Source organism: Lepidochelys olivacea, assembly GCF_965140295.1.
Source record: "Lepidochelys olivacea isolate rLepOli2 genome assembly, chromosome: 4".
In the NCBI taxonomy this organism is placed as follows: domain Eukaryota; kingdom Metazoa; phylum Chordata; order Testudines; family Cheloniidae; genus Lepidochelys; species Lepidochelys olivacea.
Window position 1 is genome coordinate 20,584,578 of NC_140414.1, and position 17,981 is coordinate 20,602,558.

The 17,981-nt window shown below is 42.4% G+C and overlaps 1 protein-coding gene across 4 annotated transcripts in view; it reads left to right on the forward strand.

Moving 5' to 3' along the window:
• The window catches only part of FRAS1 (Fraser extracellular matrix complex subunit 1), a 308,408-nt gene that overhangs the window by 9,445 nt on the left and 280,982 nt on the right, over positions 1-17,981 (forward strand). For all 4 annotated transcript variants that reach the window (XR_014711451.1, XM_084627181.1, XM_084627178.1 and 1 more), the window contains exon 2: positions 3,812-3,843. Coding sequence is in view for 3 of the 4 variants with exons in the window: in XM_084627181.1 (XP_084483307.1) it covers positions 3,812-3,843 (32 nt within the window). In the remaining variant the exon portion in view is untranslated. The remainder of the gene's footprint in view (positions 1-3,811; positions 3,844-17,981) is intronic.

Below are 17,981 nucleotides of genomic sequence, written 5' to 3' on the forward strand. Positions count from 1 at the left end.
ATCGATAACTCTCAGTTTTAAGCAACCACTTTACTGTAGATCCAAGGTTTCTTGCACAGTTTTGCTTCATCTGTTTTTAAAGGCATCCTCTCTACCAGACAGCCAAGTTCTGTTAATCCTTTGGGTGGTCCCTTAAGGCAGTTGTCACTGCATTCTTTTTTTTCTTTTGTAATTTCTTGTCACATCTTTAGTAGCCAGATGCGTGCAGCTGTTTGAAGAGGACTGTCTGCCAGAAAAATCAATAAAAGAACTGCCATTCAGTTCATTCACGATTTCATTCCCCTGCCCCATTTTTTGACTTATTGAGATAGAATGTATGAAACTGGTACCTCGCCAATCATTTGCTTGGGTAACCTTTCTCTTTCATTATTGTCAGTGTTAGCGATAGGCACTAGGGTATTAACAGTGAGTGAGTGATGTTATAAGTCAAAGTATTTGGGATGTGCTTGCTATTCAGAATAACGTTGCATTATCATTGAGAAAGTCTAGGTGTAGAGAAACCGTCATGAGAAATCACCAGAAGAAATGTATGAAATAACGCCATTTGTGTCAAATTCCGTTCTCAGATAGATGTGATTTCAGTGGGAGTCACATGAGCGGATCTGTGGGCAGAATTTGACCCTTTGTGTGTAGTATGATTTAAGATCTGGAATTCAGGCAAACGTTTAAAGTGATAACATTTTGATGTATTTTATTTATTTATTTGTTTGTATATTTACTGTGCCTTCAGTTTTTCAATGGGCGCCAAGCATAGCAATCCAAGGATGGATTCTGGCTTTAAGCATAAGACCTTACTTCTGAAGAGAGAACTAGAATGTAGCCTTCGGTGACACTGGAAGAAGAGAATAAACAATCTCCTGAATGCATAATGGACCAAATCTTGGAAATCCTCATTCATGCAAAACATCCATTTAAGTTAATGGGAGGTTTGCCTGAGTGTGGACCACAGTATCTGATCCTGCTAAGAACGTGAGAGGTTAGCTGTTCTGACTCACTAAGCAGTAATCCTAGGATAAGGAAGGGCAATTGCAGCAAAAGATATTTATCATTCAGTAGCTGATAGAGGAATCAGTTACTGGGGGGCAAAACCCTTTCTGGCTACAACGGGTTTTTTTTTTTTTTTTAAATTGTCTAGAAGCCCCTCTAAAGTTGTGGTGTTCTACCAGTGAAAAGATTCAACTTTTCAATCCATGCCTCAAAGTACCTGCAGTTCCCATTTCAAGGCAAGTGGGACAATGAATATTGGAGAGAGACACACAGATTTATCTGTGTCCAGAGCACTTGATTACATAAAAAGCTACAAACCTAAACTTGCCCATTCTTGTTTTCCCCACAGTCCTTTTGGTGCGCTGATAACGCCGGGGAGGGATATCCATTTCCCCTACCTCTTGTGCTGGGGACCTGCCTCCTAAAGCAGTATCTTGGTACGCTGGACTGGTTATTTGGGGTTATCTGCCTTCTCGCAGAGATTCATTCTGTCCTTTATTTTACTGCGTATGGAGGCAGACTCCTCTCCTGCCTTTCTCGATTACTGTCTCTGCACTTGACCTCTGGATGAGAAAGCAGGCAAGTAGTTTCCTGCAAAGCTAATGCTCATGACACTTTATCAGTGGTCTGGCAGGTATATGGTGTAAGCAAGTGCCCACACCTTTTTGGAGATCAACTGCTATGCTTTCTGATGCCTTCTTTGTTTCTGTGTTCTCCACTCTGGTTCGCAGCCAAAATTCCCTGCTCTGCTGCCAGCCTGGCCATCCCATGTGCCAGGCGAGACCAAAACCTTGGTTTGGTTTGGGTTGGGTTGGGTTTTCCCCTGCTGCTGAGCACGTAGTCAGTTGTTTTGCATCCCTTCAGACTTATTGGTGTCACTTTTTTTATTTTGATTAAACTAGCCTTATATATAATGTGCTACTTAATAGCCTTGCGCCTGCTCCCAGAGAAGCCCGAGTGGCTGTTTCCAATGGGGGCAGAACTGAGTCCTGAATGTGCAGTTTTCAAACCTATCATGATGCATGTTAAGGACAAGATGGAAACCCGCACATTTTACACAAATTGCCTAAACGCCAGGTGAGTTTTATTATAGGTAGATGCATATTAAAGTGTTCTGGCTTGACGGCCAATTAATTAGTAGGAATACAATTTTGTGGAGGTGGCCAACTCAAGGGATTAAAAGAGGGATAGGAAGCGTTCACCTCTAGGTCACTAATTCAGACTCAGGCCAGGAAGCTGTCCTTTCTGATCTCTGGCCTGTGTGAAAGGTACACAGTGGTGCGTGAGGTACAAGGAGCTAATTGTGTCTGTCCTGTGCCTAGTGCCTACCACTGGGGAGACACCAAACTGGGAGGTCAGTTTGCTGGCAGTGTCACTGGAGAAGCCAAGGAATGCCCTGGCATAGAAACTAAACTACCGTCCCCATAAAGGCAGGGCCTTTCTGGTCAGCTTTGAGGCCCATTGGCTCAGTGTGGGTGAAGCTTGTGGTGCTGTTGCCCATCATGTCTGTGCTCTCTGGTGCTGGGCTGTTTTGACCTCAGCTGGAAGGATGGACACAGCCAAACGAGGAGGCCTTCCTGAAGGAACAACATTGGCCCACTATTCAGTCAGAAGAAAGGCCATGAAAACCTGTGCTAAAATGGGGTGGGGTCAAATGTGTAAGAGTTTGAGAGAGACAAGGTGGGTAAGGTAATTAACGTCTTTTATTGGACTGCCTTCTGTTGGTGGAGGAGACAAGCTTTACAGCAACAGAAGCTGGTCCAATAAAAGATAGGTCTTCACCTCTCCCCTCCCACTCCGTATCTTGGGATCAACGTGGCTATAACAACACTGCAAATGATAAAAGCTTGCCAGTGGGCAGTGCCAAGCAGAGTACCTCAGACAGCACCCTATGACAGATCGGGGGAGTCAATAGATGCCACCCAGAGGCACTCTGCTCGAATGGGTGAGATAATTGTCTCCCTCAGGCAGTACATCAGACATGACTATCCAAGGAACAGTGGCAGTGGGTGATGAGGGACTATATTTTGGATCGATGGCACATTTATTGGCAGATAGACAACTTACTGCATCCCTGAGCCCAGTGGTTCTCCCTTGCGGTCCAAGCAGCATCCAGCTGCATCTCATGTGACAGCCTCAGGACCTTACAGGCAGCATATATATTGAATAGATGCGGCCCACATAATACAGAGAGAGCTGCATATGCAGCCCTCAGTAGTAAATAGGTACCAAAAGAGCCTCCTTCATTATAACAGGTCTTATTGTGGTCACGGGCAGTTTAACTGTCATCCCTCTAGTTGTGGCTTCTTCAGCTCCCCCTCCTGCCTCCGTGGAGCTCAAGAACAAACAGCATGCCAGCTGGTTATGGCCTGCCCTCTCTATCCTTTTGATGATGGATGGATGTGCATGATGTCTCTGGAAGCTGCTGCCATGATAAAGTGGCTACATTACTTACCCCATTCTAGTTCGTTGTTTGTGCTGCCTTCTGGATTTGAAGGTGACCAATGCCAGGAGGAGGTGAACAAGGAGGTGCTAGGGCTGAATGGAGTTTTCAATGGAGTGATTGAGCAAGTGGTGGATTGATAGAGCTGTATTGTCTTAAAGCAAATAGAAAAAGGACAAAAACATTTGGATTCATAATTGCATTTCCTTTTCTATATTTGGTTGCTTTTTGTCTGGGCATCCCTAAAATAAACCCTAGTGACATTCAGGGGAATTGTGGATGCTCAAAGAATGCAAGGTCAAGTAGTTTTGAAGCACTGGTTTATGGGTGAGTCTATTGATATCAGCTTCCTTCTAATCGACTTTCTTTTTGGTCCTACAGGTGCTTGTGTCTACCAAGGCTCATTGTTTGAGGTAGGTGAACCTTAATACGTTTCATGGTTACATTGAGGTTGATAGGCTGCACTTATGACTCAACAAGTTTTGTCAGTGCCACATGACTTCCTTGGCACAAATTGTAGTGATGCTTTCATGAATATGCAATGGGGCGAAATCCTGGCCCCGCTGAAATCCATTACAAAATTCCTGTTGACTTCAGTAGAGTCAGGATTTCACCTGTGGTCTTTGTCAACCCAACCAGGCTACTGTTGAGCAAGACTCCGTGCATATTGACAAATTTGGCTCTTTGTTTGTCCTGTGCATTTTTAAGCAATGGGATTCAGGAATGTGCAAAACAAGACTGGCCAGCAAGTGTTGTCTAAAATCTCCCTGTATATTCTGCATGTATTTGATGTTTTGCTATCGATGATGATCGTTTAACACTTTTCTTCTGGAAAACTTCATATTCATTGTGTGCTGTGACTTCTCCTTTTTCAAACTAAAAGTATGACTCTTGCATTTTTTGCTGTGACAAAACCATGATTTCTCCATTTTTCACAATTGCAAATAATCCACCTTAATCATTGGGCAGATATGTGATGGAGGGAATCTCATGCAAATAGTACTTTTCCATACAATACTTGGCTGCCTCAATTTGATACTCAAACAGTAAAAAGAAATTGACAAGAACGTTGCTCCTGAAGTGCTTACACACAGGCGTGCTATCACAACGAAACTACACAATGGTTTTTTGTTGTGGAATCTAAAGTAGTGTGCATCATGTTTATTAATAGCTAGACTGGGTTTATATGTTTTATTTCCCTTAATACCACCCCTCCAGCAAAGTTACTGCAGTGTCTTTGGAATCTATAACTATTGTATAATCTCAAATTTTATAGGAGTTGGGTTCTTTTGCCTTCCAACCTTGACACTGACTCTTTTAAAGTTCTCCTGCACTTTAAAGGGGGAAATGAAGTGGAATTGATTTACATCACTGTGTCTTTGGTGGATGGCTTGGGGAAAAGCCGAAGCAGATTGTGTTCATTTGTTTCCATTAATAATACACTATGGAGCATCACAATGTTTTAAAGGAGATTGAAAAGTCTGTCTACACTCCATCAACTCTAATAAATTGTGTGGCAGATCATTCTCTTCTACTCATTTTGTCTCAATAAGGACTGTAATATAGTATAATAAGGGGATAGGAAATGAGATGTTCATCTATGTCACTGCATGATGATGATGTGTGTGACATTTACACTTGTCTGGATGATGGAGTTGATGAAGATACGGAATAAATTGAAGGTTGTTTTTTGTTTAAATTATAGAAATTAAGGGTCAGTTATGGAAACCCTTCCTCACTTTAAGTAATTCCTTACTCAGTATGTTGATGTCAGTGGGATTACTCGTGGCGTAGGATACACTACTCTGTGTGTGTAAAGGTATACGGATCTTAAAGCAGCTTTGATTAAAAAGAATGCTGCACTGGGGAAAATCCTATATTTTGTTTGGCTTGAGGACTGTACACATGTGTAGTTATCCTGTCGTGTGACCGTCATTGAAATGTCACTATGGAGAAGAAAAAAGTATATTAGCATTTTACCGGTGTTGGTATTTTTCAACATGTTACTACTCGAAGAAAAATACCAGGTCAAGTTATAGGGCTAGTTATAACCAGGTCAAGATGTGTGCTAACAAGACATACACTGCCTGGCAACATTGAAAGGGGAGAAAGACCAGCTGCATGCTGTTTGTTGGATTCTTTCAGAATCCCAGTTTGTTTAAAAGCAATACGATATTGTTTGTAGTAGCTCCCACAGCATGCAAGGTGCTTTCTGAACACAGCTGGAGACAACAGCAACCTTCACATTCTGAGTGCTACTAAGGACAAAAAACTATAAGACAATAATAATAACAATTACTGAAATCCTTGCCCTGAGGAACATATAACTTAAAAAGACAAAGATACACTAAGGATGGGAAAGAACGATGAAACGTTCAAGCAACGTGATCAGGAGGAGGATGGGGACCCGACTTATTTCTTTCCTTTGTTGTTGGAGCTGGATGAACAGAAATGTGTGCCCATCCAGGCCCGCACTGATACCAGGAGCTCCTCGCAGGCACAGGGGCCCTGTTAACATCAGTGAGGCTCTGAATGGATGCAGAGCTCCACCCATTGCAGGACGGGGGTCCAAATTCCTCCTCTCTGCCTTCTTCCACACACTGCTCTTGCTTGTTTTTCTCCCACCTCAGTTTCCAAATACCATTCCAACGTCCTTATGCACTTCCCTCCCAGCACTGGTCCGTCTCCCTCCAAGCAGTTCACTCACGAAATAGGTAGATGACTTAGTCAGCTAGTTTCTTGTAGGTATTGTGACTAAGTGGTCTCGGAGAGGCATTTAAGGAAGTGCATTAGAAAGGAATTGATTATTTTGCTGCTGCTGTACCTGTGTCCTAAGCACCTCTGGCTGTGTACAGGAGCCACTGCTGAAAAGAGAAATTCTATGCAGAGAAAGCATTTGTATAGGATTCTCTCCACCCCAGGAGGGAAATCAAGGAAAAGTCTAATTACATTATTTCCTTCAGAGAGGGATTGCTCCAAACCTGCAAAATCTCATAGAAAACAGAATTTTTCAGCCATTTCCAAACGAAAAATTACCAAGTTTGAAAAAATAGCTCCGCATTAAGGATAGTGCCTAGAGAGAGGCTGCCATCTTTCATTGATTTGTACATCGACCATTCTTATTTTAAGACTTCTATCTAGAAGAGTCTCAAATGGTACTGTGTGCTTGAGACTAGCAAACGCTGCTTTTTTTTATATCGGTTGTTATATGCATTAATAAACTGTCACTTGCAGCCTTCTAAAGCTACACAGCTCTTTTCAAGCATTAACCATCTATATAACGTTTCTAGGTGGGTAGGTGGAGGAAAAAAGGCATAAAGGTTAAATGGCTTTCTTGAGATGACAGTGGGAATTAGAACTCAGGAGTGCACAGTTTACAGTCCTGTGGTCAGAGACCTAGACCATACCTCTATGAAATATTCCAATTGATTTCAGTTACACCTGTACAATATACTGGAACATATGAATATTTTGCACAAGTTCTGCGGCAGTAGAAAAATAGCACAAATCTTATTCTTTATTAGTTGTTGTGAATTACTCAGGAGGTTTCATTTTTTTTAACCTGATGAAAATCATTTGTATGTCAGTGAATTTACAATATTTTATTAGGCTTTCTGCATATTCAAAGCAGTACAGTTTGATAAGCAATAACCAGAAATAATATAGTAAAGGTACAAAGTCTGCCATTTTCTTGGCACCTTACATGTAATTACAAGCAAAAATAAAAACAGATCTGGCAGCAGCAGACTATATGGGAGACCCACAACAATATATGGAATAAAAAGTATTTGCTATCTAAAAAGTGGCTCCTATTGAGAATTGTCCATCCAAGAACTTGTAGTCCGGGAAGGGGAAATTCCCAGCCATGTGTGGTAATGAAACTTGTATTTATTTAACCCCCTCTTGCAACTGTAGAAAGCTCTATATCTGAATTGCAAACAGTCAATAGACCCAGTCAGTGCTACATAAATCAACTGTCTGTGGTGTCCCAGTCCTGAAGATAAACATGCATATAACAAATCTGAAGGTGAAGACAAACCATTGCAATTCAGTCTGTTAATCTTTTATTAACACTCCCAAAGAATGATTGTCAGCTCTGGACAGGAACGTTTTGTGAGCCAGATTCTGAACTGTTATCCTGGTGTAAATCCGGAGCGGCCTAACTGAAGTCAGTGGGGATGGTCTTTCAGCTGAGGTATTGGATTGGATCTTCAGGAGATCTGGGTTCAGGTCTTAGCTCTGCCACAGTCTTCCTATGTGACCCTGAACCCTTTCTGCCTCAGTTTCTCTCCTTTCCCACAGATCTTCAGCCTTCACAGAAGGCCCAACTCTGCCTGTTCTCTGTACCTTGAAAATTGCTTTCCTTGGTGCTTCTGTCGGTCTCTATGACGACCACAGGCGGCATCAGTGGAACTATGCTCACCGATGGCCCTCTCACGTACTCTGTTGTGTGCTGGTTCTTACCCATACCACTTGGAGGTGGGGTGTGTGCAGAATCAATAATTCATCAAACAGCAGTGCACATTTGTGCTAGCTATACAAATAACTGGCTCAGTTTAGTTAGCAGGCAGTCCACATCTGGACTGGAGCACCATTTAATGGGAATCCTGGAATTGCCTAATGGGCTTATGGGCATGTGTCCTGGGTTTTTCATCCTTGTGAAACCAACATGCTTACCCTGGGACATGTGGAATATTTTCTGAGTAGGGGAAAAAATGCTGCTCCTAAGAAACCTTCCCACTCCCTTTAATTAAATTCCTGAAACTGTTTTGCAAGAGGGAGGAAGGATTATTGATAAAAGCAGGGAACAACATCAGACTAAGTCTATAATTTTTCCCATCCCCACCTTGTTGGTACTGGTTATCTTGGATTTCTACTGTGTGGTGAAAGCATCTTTGATGTTGCCTGGAATTTTACTGACTCTTTTCTTCTAATTCTGTAATCAAGATGAAGGGACAGGAAGCGGGGCAGATGGAACTCAAAGCACGTTTTAAGAAAAACAGAAACAGGCTGACAATTATTTCTCTTGAAGTCAATGAGGCCTCTTGCAGATACAACAGCTGGAAAAGTGACCTTAATTACTTGAAGATGGCACAGACAGGAGGGAGACCGAGGGCTGACCAAGGCTGATAGTAGCATAGAACAATCTGAGTGTTATGGAAGAATAGCTTCAGGTTTAAAACAGGTTAGTAATTACTACATGACAACAGGAATCTAAAATATACACTTATTCTGCTTTTGTTCAGGGGAGATTAGAATGTAAATGCTAACCAGTTCATGAGGATAGACTATGATTGTATATAAGCAGTGCTTCTAGCATAAGTTATTGATTACTAATATTTCAATAGCACCTAGAGTACTCAGCTGAGATGGGTGGCCCCTTTGGACCAGCAGTTATACAAACACATGGCAAGAGACAGTCTCTTACCTGAAGAGCTTACAGTCTAAACAGACAACGACTGGGGAAGAAGGAAGGATTGTTATCCCACGTTTTACAGATTGGAAACTGAAGCACAGAGAAATTAAGTGACACCCCCATGGTCAGAGAGGAAGACTGAGCTGGGGATTGAACCCAGATCTCTTGAGTCCTAGCACAATTTTTTAACCACTAGATTCCTCTCTGGGGTGTATATTTGTCCCTTCAGTATGTACTCTCAACTCTCAATATGTACCCCTGTTAGCATTATGGGAGTATTGTATGTGTGTTGAGGGGAGACTGTTCCTCAAACAATGGACTTTTAATTCAATTTTAATTTCTTTAGTCACTTGGATCATTTTCTGAACCAGAACTCTATAGTATTCTGAGATCAGCTGGTCATCAAATGCCAAAATCTGCATTGCTGTTTGGTGTTAATGAAACCAGGGACAGATCCGTACATCATATCGCAGCGTTTATTGAGCGTCTTCATGGTAGAACAGGGTTATCTATTGAAAACAATTACTCATCTGAAAGATCTGGTCGTTGTCATATTTCACTGCATAGCAAGGCTGTGTTTTGTATAACTTTATATGAGGCTGCGATATATAGACATTAGTGTAAGTGAATATAGAATAGAGCCTGGAGGGTTAGTCAAGAGGTGGGGAAGAAAAGTATAATGAGTTTACAGCCAACAGAAATAACCAAATTCATTACTGTACAGCAACTCTGCAGTAACACAGTTTTGTACGTGATCCTTGCATAGTTGCATTCATTAAGGAAGTAAGATGTGTGACCTAGCTGTTGTGTTCCTATGTTTTATATACGATTTATTTTTACAGTGTGTGAAAAATAAAGCTAAGGCAATGAAGGATAATGGCTAAGGGGGATTGTGAACTCAGTGGGAAGAATATTAAGTGGAAAGAATAGGTGCTTCTCTGCATGCTATGAGAACAGCAGAACTTATACCAGGTACACTGTTGTGTTTGTGTTAGCAGGGGTGTCTGTGTGTGTGTGTGTGTGTGTGTGTTGACTGTCAGCAGGCTTTTCATATTTGTGTGGCATTCAAATATGGGCAGTGTTCAACCTGTATCTACAAATCTATATGTCTTTTCTTTACCATGTGCCTCCATTCTGTCTAGCCATTTTAGTACTGGATATAATCAGGCTGGATCCAAATAGTAAATGAGGTTGGCATTACAGGTATTTGAGAACTAAATTCTCCAGCTGGAACGGCAGAATCTGAACAGCAAGCAACTGTAGGTAGGGGCAGGAAATAAACTAGCTGACTGCCTCAGTTTCTGGATTTGAACGTTCGGGGATGGTTCTCATCCTGAGAGATCTGTTGTGAGCATTGATAATTAATATAATATTGAACTTCTTATAGCACAATAAATGCCCACTGCGCTTCACAGAAATAAAGTCAACTCTGGTCCAGATTCTTGGCCACACTGTAGCTGCTTTGCAGCAGTCTGTCAGTGCAAAGCAGCCACAGGTGCCGACTCCCTGGGTGCTCCAAGGCTCAAGCAACCACTGGAAAAAAAAAAAAGGCGGGGGGTACTCAGCACCCACAGGGCCGGATTCATCTTTTGTGGGCCCCAGCGCCCTGACCATGGCCCCTCCACTTGTGCTCCACCCTGAGCCCCCGTCCCCGGTTGGCCTCTTCCCCTTGAGACCCTGCCTGTGCTCCACCATGAGGCCCTGCCCCTGCTCGACCTCTTCCCCTGAGTTCCCGCCCACTGCTCGCACGGGGATGGGAGGGGGCGGGGAGGAGTACACACCGGCAAAACCAAAAATCAGCGCCTGTGAAAGCAGCTATGGACCTGCTCCTCTGGCCCATGGAGGATTCCTCCAATGATATCCTGGTTTCCTCCAATGACGAGGATAGGAATCCTCTGGTGTAGGGTAGTTTATAGCGGGTAGTGATCCTAGCTATTCCCCCTCCCAGTTCCTGGTGTTATGTGCATGCCCTATGTCATAAATATAAAGGGAAGGGTAAATACCTTTAAAATCCCTCCTGTCAGAGGAAAAAACCCTTTCACCTGTAAAGGGTTAAGAAGCTAGGGTAACCTCGCTGGCACCTGACCAAAATGACCAATGAGAAGACAAGATACTTTCAAAGCTGGAGTCGGGGGGGAAACAAAGGGTCTGTCTGTCTGTGTGATGCTTTTGCCGGGAACAGATCAGGAACGCAGCTCAGAACCCCTGTAAAAAGTTCGTAAGCAATCTAGCTAGAAATGCGTTAGATTTTCTTTCGTTTAATGGCTGGTAAAATAGCTGTGCTGAATGGAATGTATATTCCTGTTTTCGTGTCTTTTTATAACTTAAGGTTTTGCCTAGAGGGATTCTCTATGTTTTGAATCTGATTACCCTGTAAGGTATTTACCATCCTGATTTTACAGAGGTGATTCTTTTTACTTCTATTAAAATTCTTCTTTTAAGAGTCTGATTGCTTTTTCATTGTTCTTAAGCTCCAAGGGTTTGGGTCCGTGTTCGCTTCTTCAAATTGGTGAGGATTTTTATCAAGCCTTCTCCAGGAAAGGGGGTGTAGTGGTTGGGAGGATTTTGGGGGGAAAGACGTTTCCAAACGGGCTCTTTCCCAATTATATACCTGTTAGATATTTGGTGGTGGCAGCGATAAAGTCCACGGGCAAAAGGTGAAATAGTTTGTACCTTGGGGAAGTTTTAACCTAAGCTGGTAAAAGTAAGCTTAGGAGGTTTTCATGCAGGTCCCCACATCTGTACCCTAGAGTTCAGAGTGGGGAAGGAACCTTGACACCCTAGAACAGGGACAGCTCAGATGCATCCCAGAATCTGGCCCAGGGTATCTTGCTCAAAGAGCTTACAAGAAGGGAGGGAAGGGGGTTACATCAAATATAGATGTTGTGCAACAAAACCAAACAAATTGCGTGTGTCTGTGTGTCTTTTTGTTTTTTGAAAATAGGGCAGGAATTGATAGTGTTGGAGTGAAAGTCAGCTGGGTGGAGATACCGTGACTGCAGAGCAGATAGTGAGCTCGAGGGGGCGGTGTAGGGTCCATGGGGTATACCATGACTGCAGGCAGTGAGCTCTGAGTGAAGGAGCAGAGTGTGGCTGCTTGGTGAAGTGGCAGGGTAGGAGTGTGCATCTGTGTGTAAGATGGGATAGTATGAAAAAGGCACAAGGGTGCTGGTGGGGGACGAAGACAAGGAGCAGCACAGCAGGAAAGTGGGCAAAGAGTAAGGCATGAGACAAGGTGGGTCAGGGACACGTAGGACCTTGATAGTGGGGATGAGCAGTCTGAACTAGATGCTGAAAGACAAGAAGGCAGGGACAGGAAGGAGAAGAGATTGTGGATATGGGGGAGGCTCAGGATTAGGACAGATGCCACCAGCAGGTAGGAAGCAGCCGGGAAAGTGGTGAAGAGAAAATGTGTTTGAGCATGCGGGTGACAGAGGATGAAGTGAGCAGATGGAACAAGGGGAAGAGGTGCAGTTAGTGGGAGCAGATGAGATGAGTCGGGGGAGGGATGGGCAGTGATGAGGAGGAGGAAGAGAGCAGGGAAATGGAAAGAAGGGAGAGGTAGCCAGAAGAACAGCAAAGATGAAACTAGCAATTAGGGCCAATGAGCTGGCAAAATAATTAAGCGGTGACGGCAATGAACCGGCAGTTGGTGTGCAGTTAAAAGCAATGAACTGGCAATTAACACTCAGCGGAAGTAGTGACCTGACAACTGATGATCAAATAATAGGCAGTACATAACCAAAGAACAGGCAGCTCATAAGCAGTCCTATAAAGTGGCCAGTAGCAAAGTAAAGAGCAAGGCAACAAAAATACTTGGTAGGGGCCCGGAGCAAGGAGGTGGCTGTTGATGTGTCTGGGCATCCCACAGGATAAAACTAGCTCTGAGGTAAATGATAATGGCCCTCTTTCTGCCTTTGCAGGATTGGGGCCATAGATTGCAAAGTACTTTGAAGACAGAATGTGCTATGTAAGTGTGAAGTGTAATTCAATACAGTATTATGATGTCTCTCATATTTGCAGCTCTTATTTTCCAGCATTGTCTGTGACTAGCGCAATAACAAATTGCGTCTGGCCCAGCCAGGCTTGGCCGATACTTGGTGTATCCATTTTGCAAGTTAAGGTTACGCTATTTCCTTCACAGCAGCACATCTCATTGAAACCGAAGACCTCGCACACATGGCTTTTAGGCTGCGACATGCTAGGTCAGCTAGGTCTCTGTCCACAGACCACACCTTTTCTACGCTGGGAGATGTGTCATGGATTAGGGAGTATGGCAGTCTCTTTGTGTCTTCTCATAAATGATGTTCTGAAACAACTAAATACAATGAGGAATAGTAATTCCGCCCAACTCTGTTTAATGGCCTGACAAGTTCACGGTATGGCTGCCGATTTTTCTAGCCTTCTTCCCCTTCCCATCATGCCACAGTGCATATGTGATTCTCTCTCCTTACCTGGCTAGATGAGATGGAAGGGGCCATATATGAATCCTGGACATCCTGAGTTTTAGTTGGTACTGTCTTCAGCTAAGGTCCTGTCTACATTGGCCTCTTGAAGAGCATGGTTCTGCTTTGAAAGGTGACGGTGTAATAATAGCATACTTTAATTGATTAGTCTCGTTAGAGTTGGTATGGCAATACCCATTTTTTCATGTTCTCGTTCTCTCTCTCTCTCTCTCTCTCTCTCTCTCTATCTTCCTACTGTATTTTCCACTGCATGCATCCGATAAAGTGGGTTTTAGCCCACGAAAGCTTATGCCCAAATAAATGTGTTAGTCTCTAAGGTGCCACAAGTACTCTGTGTTCTTTTTGCTGATACAGACTAACACGGCTACAACTCTGAAACCTGTGTAAGAATGGTATCTGGTTCCTATTGTATTCAGAGTCAGATGTACATACATTTTTTACTGCTTTTAACTCCTGTTAGCTCTGCTGGGCCTACAAGACTGAGGTTAAACAATAGAATCCGGCTTATCCATCAGCAGCAGAGTTGTGATCTAAATTCCAACTGCAGGTCTAGTTTCTGTCCTCGGATGCACCTGTGCCACCCCATTGAAGGTTAATGAGATAAAACAGGTATGATAAAAGACACAGGTGTAACCACGAACAGAATTTGGCTTGCAGACTCTATTACAGGTGCTGATACATGACCAGGAAGTAGTACGGATTTCAGATTCAAGGGTGATTTTGCATGGCTCCCATTTACAAACAATGCAAACAAACCAAAAAAAAAAAACAAACCTTGTAAAATGAGCACAAATGATCTAGAAATCCCTGTGGCATGATAAACATGGAGTGCTTGCTGCCATGTGTATAGGAGTCATTCTCAGAGTGAGCTACAAATTCAGCTCGGCTGTTTACTCCTGTAGCTGGATCAGGTGTTGTGGACAATGCCAAGCTAAAGTTAATGGGAATATTGCCACTGACTTCAGTGCATGCAGGAATACTAGTTCTAGAACGCTAGGGCAGGCCTTCAGTGGGTGTCTGATGACATAGCTCTATTGACATCAATGGAACGTTCCTGATGTATATCAGTTGAGAATAAGGCCATGATCTTAAAACCTGCTTCTCTCCTGGTTTGGAAGGGATGAAACATGTCCATAGAACTAAGGAAATCACTCAGATCAACCCAGACAGATGGTTAGAAATGTTTCTGTGTCTGAAATCGCTGCTAGCCATGGTTAGCTTTCTTATAGGGTTTTGTGTATATAAAAGGCTTTTGCGAGCTGAACCAAAGAATATGACTTACGGCTGTTCGCTGGCTTGTCCACTGAAGCAAACCTGAGCTTTTAACTAATGTGTTTATGCTTTGACAACTTTTCAAAGCCTGAGCCTGTGGTAAATTCAGTAAGGGCAAAGTCACTTGAATGTTTTGCAGCTGAACACAACAGTCCACATCTCACCTGATTTAGTTAGCAGCTCACTTAAATATCAAGGGTCAACTCGCCTTTGTGCTTTTCTTCCGAGAAGAAAACTTCCACTGGTTTGACCTTGCAGTGTTTAAAAGAGGCTTGGAGTTCCCCTCTTCGTTCGCCTTTGAAAGAACTGGCAGCAGCAGAGCTAATTCAGCCACTTGCTTTGTTCTAAAAGTAGCAGAATTCTTCGGCTTGTTGCATTTGTTTAATAGGAGGGAGGTGGGATGTGCCAGTCGGATGGAGGGAGGACTTGAGTTGCAATGAAAGTCAATAGTTTTGTGGGGAGATTCTGACAAAATTCTGTTTCTAGATCTCTCTATCAGTGTCCCTGCTTATAAATAATAGTTTTCAGTCTCTTGGGGAGAGGGGGAGGCAGGAAAGAGGGGTGGTGGTGGTGAAAGACAGAAGTATGAGCCCTGAAGGCAGTCCGTTTGAGTGGAAGGTTGAGTGTGATAAATGACATTTACCTCTGATAGGCGTTCCAGATAGGGAGAGGTGAGAACAGTTGAGCTGCATGAAGTAAACCATTTGTTTCCTTCGTTCATTCAACTCGGGGTAAATTCTGCAGGACCAGCTCTTGGTAGTCTGCTATACTTCTGTGGGTGCCCTTATCAACATTCCTTTTACATTTTTTTTTCTAGTGATGTTTGAACAATGGTGACATTTACTCCCTCCCCCTCCCTAAAAGAAGAAAACATATTTTTTGTGGGAAAAGATTTAGTTAAAATTTCAGATCTTCAGAAATACTCAAACAGCTTTTGGATATGGTTAAAAAACTTAACAATAAATGATTTAAAAAAAATTGTTGAAAAATGTGTAAGAACTTCAACGAGCTCTGTTTTTTACCATTAAGGATGTTGTATGCAAGCATCTTTCCCAACCTGGTGTGCAAACAATCCCCTTTACTATATGAAGAACCTTAACTGCTTGTTGAGGTTTTAGCTATAGCAACAAACAAAACACTGAAATAACATAAAGATTAGCCCACATCTCCACAGGCTTTTTTGCTCAAAGAGTTCCTCCCTCAGGACTACTCAGCCCACACCCTCGATCTTCTCTTCCAAAGACCCACTCCGCTTATACTGAAACAGGGTATGAAATCATCTGCTTCAGAGTCAGCAAAATCCACTTAACTCTTTCCCAGCAGGATCAACACCTCCTAATAGGATGGGGGTATTGCAAGCAAATATTGCCAGACTATTTAAGGCACCCACTGTATATCTCAAAAATTGAAGCTTAAAGAATTAGTTATACCTACCTAGAAACATTCTGTCATTTATTGCTTTGGATATTAGACCTCAGTGGTATTTGTATATAAATATTGTGTTAAAAGAACTGGATGCCTTGATGATGCTTTGAGGACTTTAGTTTATTATAATCTTGGTTCAAAAACATCCCTCAAAGTGAAGATGTAAAATAGGTCAGGAAATCCTATATGTAGAGGGCCTGATTCTCCATTGCCTTGTGCTTTGTGTAATCATTTGCACTTGTTCAAAGGGAATGTAAAAACCCAACCAAATCAGAATTTTCTTCTCGCACTGCTGGTAGTGCTTTACATGCCTCTTTTGCAGTGGAAAATCAGGCCCATGGTATTTATGTGAACTGCGTGCAGGTAGGGGGTCACTACTAAAATAGTGATAACACTTTTCTCTTACAAAATGCCTTCCATTTGAGGGTTTCAAAGGGCTGAGATATGCTGACTGAAGCACAAAAATTTAAAGGCACAGAAATCAAAAATTTGAAGAGATTTTTTTTTTTGGGAAGTATCCTTGTTTAAGGGGGGTATATGATAGCCGTCTTCAAATATTTGAAAGGCTGCCACAAAAAAAGATGGAGAAAAGTTGTTGCCCTCTGTGGCAAGAGGGAAGAATGGGTTCAAACTACACCATAGCAGATTCAGATTAAATCTCAGGAAAAACTTCCTAATTGTAAGGACAATAGGACAACGGAACAGACGGCCTAGGGAGGTTGTGGAAGCTCCTTCACTGGAGGCTTACAAAAGGCGGCTGGTCACCATCTGTCTTGGATGGTTTAGGCGCAACAAATCCTGCATTTTGGCAGGGGCTTAGACTAGTAATCAGATGGCCCTTGTGGTCCCTTCTAACCCTATGGTTCTATGAAAATGAATGAATGTAATTCAGAAGAGTGAGGTAAGATTTTTTTCGGTTTTGATGGTGCAAGGTAAAGGAAGCATAGGAATAAAATGAGGTTTGTTCTTGAGGATTTAGTATAATCTCGTCTATTAATCGGAAAAGAATTACTTATTTTTTTATGGATCAAGGCACACGTTTTAATGTCTCATAATAATTCTGTTTTCATCTCGCAAGATAGTGCATCCCAGAAGAAAGACTATTAAGTGTCACTTTTTTTTTCTTTATGAACTAAGAATGTGATTGATATATGTAGAAATAAACCCCTAAGATTTAGCAGGTTGAAGTGCCCTGCTGTTCCCTATCAGTGACAGGCCTAAAACCAATTCATTCATATACTACGAAGTGGAAGTAATTCCAGAAACATCAGAACTTTCACATATTGCAATAGAATTTACATCTTAGAAACCAATGCATTATACAAGACACACTTCCTATGACCATCAGCATAGCTTGCACTGTTCAATCTATTGTCAATTTAACTTCCCCAGCTGAAGTAAATTGTGACTTTCATACTATGATTTATTGAATTTTAAACAATTGCATTGTAGAAATAGCCAGGTCGGCTAAGGTAGCATCCTTCATAAGTCAAGAGATCCCTGTGCAAAGCTTGTAATCCTACCTACATCTATAGAAAAATGGTGACAGGGAAGAATCTTACTTTATATGATTAACTACTTGGGACCTGATGCAAGCCCCTGGAAGTTGATATGAGCCATTGATTTCTGTGAACTTTGAATCAGGACTGTTTTACTTGATTGCTTGTGAGTTACTGTTTTAATGGGTTTCAGAGTAACAGCCGTGTTAGTCTGTATTCGCAAAAAGAAAAGGAGTACTTGTGGCACCTTAGAGACTAACCAATTTATTAGAGCATAAGCTTTCGTGAGCTACAGCTCACTTCATCGGATGCATACCGTGGAAACTGCAGCAGACTTTATATACACACAGAGAATATGAAACAATACCTTCTCCCACCCCACTGTCCTGCTGGTAATAGCTTATCTAAAGTGATCATCAAGTTGGGCCATTTCCAGCACAAATCCAGGTTTTCTCACCCTCCACCCCCCCACA